Source organism: Malaya genurostris, chromosome 3 (genome assembly GCF_030247185.1).
Source record: "Malaya genurostris strain Urasoe2022 chromosome 3, Malgen_1.1, whole genome shotgun sequence".
Classification (NCBI taxonomy): Eukaryota; Metazoa; Arthropoda; class Insecta; order Diptera; family Culicidae; genus Malaya; species Malaya genurostris.
The window spans coordinates 110,228,909-110,240,170 of record NC_080572.1 but is presented as its reverse complement, the minus strand read 5'-3'; the positions used below and the strand labels follow the sequence as shown (position 1 = coordinate 110,240,170).

Below are 11,262 nucleotides of genomic sequence, written 5' to 3'. Positions count from 1 at the left end.
TTTTCGAAGATAGACTATCCATGGCCCAGTGGTACCCTGTGGATAATGTTTAGCCCTCGGAGTATTTAAACTTTTACTAGTATCCGGAATCGGATTCGGATGATCTTCCATGAGATCATCCATTACATTAAATTTTTTTTTGTAAATTAATAATACCAAAATAAAAACTTATGTTTAGTAAAATTTCAGATATAAGAAATAAAAAATAAATTAAATTAAATCTACCTTGTAGCTGATGTCTCTGTTCCTTTATCGTGAAGAACGACGTGAAGCTCTTCCAACGATTTCCAATTGGCAGTCTTTTGCTGTTTCCAATTGGCAGTCTTCTGTCGTTTACTGCTATCTCAGTTGCTCTGCCGTCGTTGTGAACACCACTGCACTTGCTGTACCTGACCCCAGGTACAGTGCTTTTGCTCTTGGTGGCGATCAAATGCGATGCTTGCAGTGTAGCACCTCGCGATATATGCCGTCTCTTTTGATCCTACGCAGCGTACAAATTCTGGTACCTGGTAGATCAGCACTGGGTTGCTTTAGCACCTCTGTGCCTTTGCACCCCTTCGTCTTCGCACCTTTATGCGATGGCACCTCTGTGACTCGTCACTTCTATGCTCTCGCACCTCTGTGTCTCTACACCTCTGTGCGTATGAACGGGATGGCCTTCGTTGCTAGCTTTCCAGTCGGGAAACGCCCCGAATATTGCGTTTGCTATGGGCAGTTTAACTACCTGAAGCTTAGAATTGTCTCGGTAGCAGCCGTTAACTCACGAGCCAGTACAATCGAAACACAACCTCTTCGCTTGAATGGTTTTTACTGAATGAGGTTAAAATCTCGTTGTATTCAATATAAATATAACTCTAGCTTTGAATTCTCTATAAAACCGATAATTTGATTCCAATTCCATCAAAAAGGAAATGAGATCTTTATTATTGCAGTTTGATTATAACGAATAGTTTAATTATGAACGAACCAGTCTACTTATATTGGCGCTACCGCATGAAGAAAGATATGAACATTGCATAAGAACAGCATCTGATAGCGAAGAAGCAACCAACCAAAATTTTCGGCTTCTAACCAATTGTATGCAGAGGACAATCGTGCCACCGCGGTGGTTAAGGCGTTCACTCAAAATACTAAAATGTATAAATCAAGTTACGGATCTATATCAACTTCCTGTTTCGTCAGGGGCTTCTTTCGTTGTTCGCCATCTTACATAACCAACTCCTGAATAAGTACAATTTGAAATACTATTGAATTTCATCAATAGCTTGCTGAATATGATTTTGAAATTCTACTTACGCTAGAGGCACTATAGCCTACGGTAGAGCTACGTTTGTTTGCATTTCCGTATCCTCTAGCACACACTCGAGGCTCGACACTCGAGGAGATCTAATATAGGAACTTGTTAATTGGCACACATAATTTAATTATCCAATCAGTATGATTGAGTTTTCTCGTTGTCTTTGCTTACTATACAGTTAGTTTTCGAGCAGAATATTTAAACAACATTTCAGGATATTCAAAGCAACAAATATAAAACACAAGTATCTGAAAAAGTAACCATTTTTACACGAAAGGTTTTTCGGATATTTAAAAAAAGATTTTTGCATTGCTCATTTCAAATGTAATCTTTCCTATTTGCACCTAACTATTATAGTGTATTATCAAAATGAATAAAATGAACTCGTGACAACACATAATATACAGCTACCAAATTATTGTATATATAAACATACATCTTGAAAGAACAATAAACAATCGTTCGAAGCTAAATGCATTTTACAAGAACATATGCCAAAATAATCGTTATTAAGAACTTAGACATGAATTTGATTCGACTTCACTTTAATCCATCACATGCTGCCATTTATAGCCTTCTCAAATGATTTGAGGTTTGCTGAATTCTATGATTTGTGATTTTTCTACCAATCCCAATCCAGCCGTACTATTCTCTAGTGAATGGTACACCAGTTATAACGATTGACTCTTTAATTGGATCCGGATCGTCACCCACACAGTAGTTAAGTATACAAGTCAGATCGACTGGTTCTCCGTTAGGATTGGCCAGCAGAAGAACCTGTGTGATTCCGTCAGCAGGTGGACGGAAAGGTTTAGTACCGGGAAGACTAGAGCCCGAAGCTGGCAATAGACGAAGTTTGCACGGTTTTCGAACACTTGCATCGAAATGGAACTCCGGAATTTCGACCCGACCCTGGTTGATGGTGGAAATTACAATCACAGACACGTCCGACCGAGGATGGTCCTTTGCGAAATTCAGCGTAATTTGAAGGCCTTCTTTATCATCCCAAACGGTGCGCGATGGTTCCCGACTAGGCTGAATATTGTCTAAATCAATTACAATCTCTGCTAACGATTTGAATTGTGGCTTTACAGAAATCAATACTGGAGAATCTTCCGCTGCATTTATGCAAGATTGTGGAACTTCATGAGCAACGGTTTCCAATAATATATCGTCCACCTCAATTGCATGAATTCTGTCGGAAATAGGCTCGTCCTGGGATTCCGCTGACGTGTTGTTGGACAGTAGTGTGGACTTCATACCGCTCACCAGTAAATCCAGACCCGGAATAGATTTCTCTGTACTAGCAGATGACTCTACTATAGTAGATTTAGTATTTAAACTTACAGATCTTCTATCTACAATATTGGTTGGTGTTGTTCTACGAAAAGGTCATACATTATTATGGTTTCTTACTCTACGGCCAAACAGTTAACTTACTTTGGAGAATTTTCCATTTTCCCATTGACATTATTAGTCTGTAATAAGTTGTTTAGATCACGATATTTGTTGAGGCCATTAGTGGTTGTGGAAACACCAGGAAAAATATTACTTGGTGCAGGACCATTGTTGATCATCACTGGAGTCAGAATGGTTTCAGTATTCAGAGCAGCAGCTTTTGATGACGACAAATCAGATTTTTTATGTGATTCGTCTGTGCTGACAGACGTAGAAAATATTTCACTGAGATCCTCGAAAGTACTTCGTGCCGCATCACTATTCGAAGGAATCGTAGAGATATCGAATAGTGTATCAAGTGGATCCGATCCAACCACGTTTGCTGTGTATGATGTTTCGAGCGAAGCGTTTGACTGAGATTTAGAAGGTAACGATGATTTTGTGGGAGACGGATCAAACTTCCGTCCGGTTTGCTTATTATTATTCAGTATTAGCTGTCGATACTTATCCAACACCTGGGTAAGATTATCGTTAACCTCGAAAATTTTTTCTGAAATGGTAAAAGTACAACATTTTCATTGGTAACTTTTCGTTAATGTAAAATAATAATTTTAAGCTGTTAATTTAAAATCAATTGTATGTTAAAATTGTGCAAAAGGCAAAATATTTCTATCGATATATTTAAAATAAATTCTCAACCTAATCAATACCTAATTAATTCTCTCATTCAATCAAATCAATCAAAATCAGACATAAACTAAAACAATACTGCAGAAAATTTTCAAATTTAATTTATTATCTCTTGTCTTGTTTTCCACTCTAATCGAGCATTGAATAGTAAAAAAGCGTGCTAAAATTTTATACTCACTCCAAACTGCCAACACAAAAAGCAATATCAATTGTTCGCTTGAAGCGTAGCGAAAAGAAAATTGATTAAAACTGCAAAATCAATCACATGAAAAGGCAAACCATACAATTTTTTAATAACTGATGCTACTAACCAAAATCGCGAGCTAGAGTCCAAAATTTAGCTAGATTTTTTGCTCCGTTCGTGTGAGATAGATCTGCATTAAAATGAATAAGGTAGTGAAAATATGTGTTTATGAAAAGGGAATGTAAACTACGTACGGATAGCGATCCGAAAGTTCTTCTGTCAACTACCGAACGTCAACATTTGCAATTTTGAATCTCTTACAAGGTAATTTGGAGTGATGTATACCCAAACTGAGCCAATAAAAAAAACACTCACCTAACATCCCCTCACTGTGCTGTGTTTCTTCTGCTAGGCGAATAATTGTTGGATGCATTCCTTCGCAGGATTGGAAAATATCTCTAATTATGGCTAGCTCTTCTTCTGAACTCTCATCAGCTCGATATTGTGAAAGCATTTCGTCAAGAAGTTTGGTATTCTCCGACACCTTTTGTAGTTCAGATAGACGACGAGCCTTCATCTGTGTTCGTCTTTCGTCATCGCGATAAAAATTCTGAATCAGTAGATTTGCCATGTCGCGATCCTCCTGCTTTGAACTATTAATCAATTTTCGGAGCTTTGCGAGTTCGCTATCCTCCAAACTCCCACGGGAATCACTCTTGGGCGTACTCTTTACTACTACGTTCTGCTGTGGCTGGTGCTCTATTCCTTGAGTTTTAAGCAAATTATATGCTTCCTGAATTTTATTGCAGCTTTCATATTTATTCGTCCATGTTAATAAAATATTAAGAATCTGAAACATACAAGCTATTTTTTTTAAACATCAACTACGACCAACTAATGCCGCATACCCTTTCAGAAACTTCTCTCGGAGTTTTATCTCCATCAAATTTTCTAGAAACTAATTTGATCAATTCGTTTAAAAAACGAAATTTATTAATTTCCGACCTGAACTCTATACCACAGGTTTCCATGCATTCCTCTAGAGCCTAAAATGCCAACATTGGCAATTAGAGTAAAACTATATATTTTCGTTTTGTTACCTCTAGAGTAAATAACGCTTCCTTTGTGCTACTCGATTGGATACGTTTCGCAAGCAGCTGTGTGGCCCTGTGCATGAAACTGGGGTTCTTTTTCAAAGTAAGGCAAAATTGATCAATTGCCGAAATATCTAAATCGGTATTACTTGGGTGGACCGCTTTGCCTGTAGGTTGCGGTAGATTTAATACCTTTGATCGATAACTAAAACAGAACAATCTTACCCAAATAGCTATCGAGTGCAGTGTCAGGATCCATAATTCAATCAAAACTGAATTCAGACTATAATTAAAACTATTCTTAAAGCAAAATGTAACAATTTTTGCAATAAATCGTAGACCTGATGACCTTTTCACTGCAAAATTCGATTTTATTTCTGTCAAATCGCTTTTCGCAAAACAATGTCAAAACAAATGAGATGTGCGCCGCTTACAATCGAGAGCAGAGATGCCATATAAAAAAATCAAATATCTTTAAGAAGAGTGACTATAATCAGAGTGGCGACAGCTGTTCGTTTGGAATGACAGCTCCCAGTTCCAAACGAGCAAACGACCTGTCAATTCAATGTAAAGCTAATGGAATGATTTGAATTGTTGCCAAAATTACGGATGAGATGTCGTCACTCTGGTTATAGGCACTCTACGAGAAAGGGCATCATTACACCAAAGTCCAAGCCTTGGTATTACATTCCTTTTGTATAAATTTACCTTCTGACTTCGCCGTCGATTCAGAGCGTACATTACCATTGCATGGCTGGTGCTACGATCCTACTGACACTAAGAATCCTTCCAGGTCGAGGCTCGAACATACGACAACTGGCTTGTAAGACCTATTGACTATTCTGACAGCTCACTTACAACCACAAATGCAAATGAGATTGGTTTGTTTCATCAGGAAACGCCTGCATTAAACACGATTCAGAGGTTTAATTCAGCCTACAAGTTCCAACCGACCTGCCACTGCCGACGACTAGTTGGAGAATAGATCTCCCAAAGCTGATCTCCTCGAAATCAGATAATGAAATTGAAGAAATTACTCTAATTTTTAGTAGTTAAAAAATGCCCTCGGCATCCTATAGCTTAACGCAGTGGGCCTTAGAATATGTTATTAAATTTAAAAAATAATAATTTAATAATTTTTTAGCCGAATATTAATTATGTACCCGACGTCAAAATGTTCCGTGAACTTGACGTTGTGTCCCTTAATATTGTTGTTATAATTGCTTACAATTAATGTTGTTGTTCGATAACCGTTCCATGCCGGTGATAGTTACCTGATGCCACGTGTGGCTTTACATATTGTTTTGTTTTCATCGGGAAATATGTTGGCCACCCATTTTTCATTAGGATCGCCGTTCATTTTTTACCGGGCATTAGATTTTTTTTCGTGACGTCACAAATGAACAAGAATTCATCCTTGACAGTTCAGCCGACGACTCGACCTGCCACTCGTCTATTAAAACTGTATCGCAAATCTGACTACCCCTCAGTAACTCGAAATGTCAAAACGAAATTACTCGAAAATATGTCGAAACTGGCAACTCGATTTTATAAATTATTGATTTCGAATAACAGATACCTTGGATACTGTTGTTCAAAGGCATGTTTATGTAGATAAACAAAACTAACTCCGAATCGATATACCAGTCGCGCATTTAACCACTGTACCTAAGAACGCATTTAACCACTGTACCTAAGCTTTTTAGCATGATTTAGCAGAGAAATAACATAAATAAATACATTTTTTTTTTGTTACTGACTCAATGTATAAAGCATATTTGAAAATAGCTTAAATTTAATAATTGGGTTTCAAATCGATATCACAGAACGCAGCAATTTCATTATCGTTCTTTTCCCATTGATTTAAACTTCTGTGAGGGTTCTTCTAGTGTTACGAAATAATGTTTTTGCTCTTAATTGAATGCATAATAGACGAAATAAACATCCTGCTCCAAATTTTTTTCGAGTTCTAGAAACAGTAATTTTACTTCATTATTAGCAAATATACATGATTGAAAATTCAGTTTCGTTTTGTGTTGCAACAGATTTGGAAATACATAACTGCACACAAGAGAATATATCGCTTTATTTCGAACCTAATCCTTTTTTCTTGCATTTTCGTGAATACTGACAATGGATCGGGAAACTTTTCCTATTGGTTTGTTTATTTCTATAATTGCGGTTTCTTGACAAATAACGCATAGCAACCAGAACAGTGTTACCTAAACAGATTATTTTATCATTATCAAGGGGTCGCTATATTTGTGGTAATTGACGGAAAATCACTCACAGACACATTTTATTCTGATTTTTCTTCGGAGTGCCTGGTCGTGTCGTCGGTTCAGCGGTACTGTTTACAAACAAGTTTAAACAAAATCGAGGAACACATCTCAAACAATCATCTTTACACTTCACAACTAGCCACTTTTAATCAATAAATCTCTAAAATGAATCGTTAACAAATATTTTGAAACTCTATTTAGGCGATATGGACCGTGAACGTTCTCATCCGTTTGTCAACATACAATCAAACAAACTGTCTGTTTACAAACAGTACCGCTGAATTGCCAAAATGTGTTCATCCGATTGAGGTTAGCAGTGACGGTAAAAAAAACCTTACAGTAACCTGGGCAACAAAATATCATTAGGGTGGGTTGAAAAAGTAAACTCGAAAAAAAGCCTGTTGACTCAAGTTCTTTATTAAATGGAGCATGAAATTGGTTTATCGAGCAAAACAGAAAGGATCACGACGTGTCGTGTTCCCGAACACGTTTACTAGAAACCAATTACTAAAACTAAAGTAAAATTCACATAAGGTTTCGTGCGTTATTTATTGACTAGGAAAATATATTTAAAACATCTGCTTTACGTAGTGTTTGATGGTGGCAATATAGCCATTGTATAAAATTGAAAAAGCAGTGATCGCCAGAATAAACTACAACAGAAAAAGAAAAGCTATAACAGTTTAATACCGCGGAAAGACTTACAAGATAGCAAATGTTGCCAAGAAGTAAAACCACAGACTAACAGACATGACAGTATGAGTAAATTCTTATAAAAAATAATTTTTCGTGATGCACTAGCTCCACCTATATTGTACTGCGCGAACTATTCACTATCTGTACACCCCTTGTGTTATGTAAAAGATTTTTCACTAGTTGATTTCCCCTCGTTTGTCAACACCGATCAGCTGCTTGCAGGGATGCCTGATTTCATCAAAATATGTGAAAATGAATCGTCACAATAAATTATTGGATTACGTTGATAATATATTCAACTTTTTCGCGATGTTGGAAGGTAACCATTTATTTGACTCAACGTTGTTCATCTAGACTATTTTTTATTGTGTTGGTAGTTTTCACCCTAAATTAAGTGGCGGCAGACCAGAAGCAAGTAAATATTGTAACAAAACGGGTTCTTGTGTTGGAGGATGAGAAATAGGCACAATTATGTATATAGTTTTGGCAATATGTATTAAATCTGTGTCCTGCATGAAATTCGCATGGACGTATACAAATCAATACATTACAGGTAATTCTGTATGAATGGCAACTCTGTTGGTAAATGAAAAAAATAAACACAGTCTAGATGACAGACAGGATGTTTTGATAGGGTAACGTGGCGGCATCATGACACATGTGAGTACTGTCCCAAATAAAGGAATATTCGAAATGACCATTAAAATGATTGAAGAATCTAATTTGAGTGTCCTGTCTGTTAGTCTGTGGTAAAACTGTTGCCGGTGGAGCGCAGTCTCAAAACAAAACAGGAGCAATTTCTAAACGACCTCTAAATCCGAAGCAAAGGACAAAAAGGTTGAAGAGGAAGCCTAAAAACACAAACCAATAAGGCTGAAAGACCAATAAACACAATGATCCGGTCGATATGAACCTATAAAGTAGCCCGCCAGAACAAATAAATTGTATAGTAGACTGTGTAGTCCTTTCGTAGCTGACATATCTGAAGCCGATCAATTTTTCAATCGGAATTCCCTATCATCAAGTGACAGTGGATTAATTACTGTATGATTTAACCATTACTGTATGGTTTAAACCACTGCAAAGAAATCACAAAAGTGGGAAAATTCAGGTACAAATTAGACCTAATGATCGAAAATGATTTTGCAGAGCTCCAAAAACTCGAGATCAGCCAGAAGAACCTTGGAATTTTTTTTACTGATAAACCATAAGCAAACACTTTGCTTTGTGCCAATTGGCTTCGAGGAAGATGACTTAACAAACCACATTGAATGCGAATATCATGTTGTAAAAGTCGAGCACATTAAAAAAAGGGAAAACTCGATAAGATTGTTGACACTACGAACATAAAAGTTACTATTCAGGGACGAGAGCTTCCAGAACGTATAAAAATATACTGATGCGCTTTTAGAGTCGAACTTTATAGCGGTCCTTACACGAGAATTATTTTTGTTATTTTTAATGATGACTAAGTAATGATACATATTTCAAATTTGCATCATTACTGTACCATACACGTTCATTGAAATGATATTATTTTTTAGTAATGACACTTTTATTGATCGTGTAAAGTCCGCTTATAGCGACCCTTACAATAGTATTAATGTCATTTTTAATTTTTGCCAAAGAAATGGCATTACACAACTCCATTGTGTAAGGCTTGCTTGTATATACCCTTTCAAATAATACTTCAGGTGTTGAAAGTATGGACACACACAAAAATTTTGCCTGGGTAAACCGTCGTGCAAAAACTGCGGAGAGACACATCATCCTGAACAATGTCAAAATACGACAAAATGCAAAAATTGCAAAAAAAAAACTCACGGAGCTGCCGCCAGAGAGAGCCCAGAAATAATTGGACGAAAGGAAAAAGTGAAGGAAATGGCGAAGAAACGTATTTCCCTTATAGATGCGGAGAAACGAACTACTAATCGATTATCATAAATTTCTGATCATATTTCCGAAAGCATGGAGAAAAAATGGTTGCGTTAAGTATAACAAGAGATTTTCACGATTGATTTAAATTTTGAAAAGGTGCCCCTTAGTATACTAAGTCGTATTCACGACAAAATTACGCGTTTCCGAATTTATTGGTCGTTCCTTGGACGGTCCAACATACTGGATCAACGGGGGACTCCTGTTGGAAGTTTACTTCTTACGGGAACAATTAGTAAAAATGGAGTTTCTCTGTGAAATTTTTCAAATGATCGTAAAAGCAAGTGACAATATCTCTTTATTTGTTCTCGAAAGTATTTGTCGGTACTGGAAAATTTACACTGAAAATCAGGTTTACCTATTTTTTGAAGAGAAATCACTCATTGTCGAGTTTGGATTAGTGAGAAAATAATCTTTTTTCGCTACAGTGATTATTTCACTGTGCGTGATAGGGAAAATCAGATGAAGTGAATGTGAAAACCGCCTTCCGAAGTAGTTGCAGAATGAGAGGATGAGGGCGAACGATGAGTGCGATCTCGGAAATTCGATGTCGTAGCATTGCTGATACTTTGTTGGATGGGACCCAAGCAACCACAATTACTTAAAACCAAGGATGAATTTCATCGTGTCGAAGAACGCTCTCTACTAACTCTTTACACGATTCAATCAGTGCCATTAAAGAGAGACGGATATCATCTCAGCAACAGAAAACCGGCACGTTTATTTAACATAGAATGGACACCAGGGTGAGAGCGAATTTCTCTCAATAACCCGTTTGAGCATCACGGATTAGCACGCTGCTGTGGGGATTCTCTCCAAAGCAACAAACGGTCGCTTATTCTCGTCCGATTCTAACTATGTGCAGCTGAACAATGTATTCTAAAAGTAGCTTAGAAGTTTTGGTTAAGGGCACTCCGCATTCGGCCGATCAGAGCTCTCCGGTGTTGACTTTTTCTCTCTTCGGCTATGGCTGAGCACGGGCGTGCACATGTATAGGTATGCCGGACCCGACACAGTTGATACGGTGCGAAAAGCTCGGTGAGGAATATCGTTGCCAAAGATATGAATTTTATGTCGGGTCCGGCGTACCTATACATGCGCCCGCCGGCAGCTCAGTCATAACCGAAGATGATTATTAAATGCCTTTTCTTAAATTACAGCATCATCAACGTATGCTGCCGATACGAAATGAGACCCGATGAAGAGGCGAGATGTGAAACTCATCATCGACGTCATGAACGCTCAGGTACGCCGTGAGACAATGTACAGGCCTGCTAATGGTGCAAACATTGTCACGCTTTTAACACTTATTTTTCCTAATAATTTCACCAGATTTATACACAGCTGAACGTTTCGCAATTCAGCAATTTATCAATTTTTTGAACGATCAGTTAAACTATGACAATCATTTAACAAAACTTTCGGTGTGTTCATATATGAAAGATCAACTTCGGTAACCAACCATGTTGAAGTCGTAAATTAATGTAAGAATAGCGGAGCAGTGAAAAATATTATCACACTAAATGATCGGAAATAAGGGTATTAACAGAATGATCCATTCGATGAAATAACTATTGCTGAAATGGATTTCATATTCATCAATTTTTTCCATTTACTCATACCATTAGTTTGAGCAATACCAGCTATCGGTTTGGCAAACTGGTTCTAAGGAGAGGGATTATTTTG

At 37.3% G+C, this 11,262-nt stretch overlaps 1 protein-coding gene across 2 annotated transcripts; it reads right to left on the bottom strand.

The window, feature by feature from the left end:
• Positions 1–1,613: 1,613 nt before the first annotated feature.
• LOC131437653 (ADP-ribosylation factor-binding protein GGA2) lies at positions 1,614–5,043 on the bottom strand. 2 transcript variants are annotated; one of them, XM_058607141.1, is made up of 7 exons: positions 4,889–5,043; positions 4,670–4,830; positions 4,478–4,615; positions 3,945–4,419; positions 3,697–3,759; positions 2,738–3,245; positions 1,614–2,678 (listed from the first exon to the last, which is right to left on the bottom strand). In XM_058607141.1, exons 1-7 carry the CDS (start codon positions 4,920–4,922, stop codon positions 1,943–1,945), a joined length of 2,115 nt encoding a protein of 704 aa, XP_058463124.1. In that variant the 5' UTR covers positions 4,923–5,043; the 3' UTR covers positions 1,614–1,942. The 2 variants fall into 2 exon arrangements, with proteins under 2 accessions (XP_058463124.1, XP_058463125.1); XM_058607142.1 differs by lacking the exon at positions 3,697–3,759.
• Positions 5,044–11,262: the final 6,219 nt, after the last annotated feature.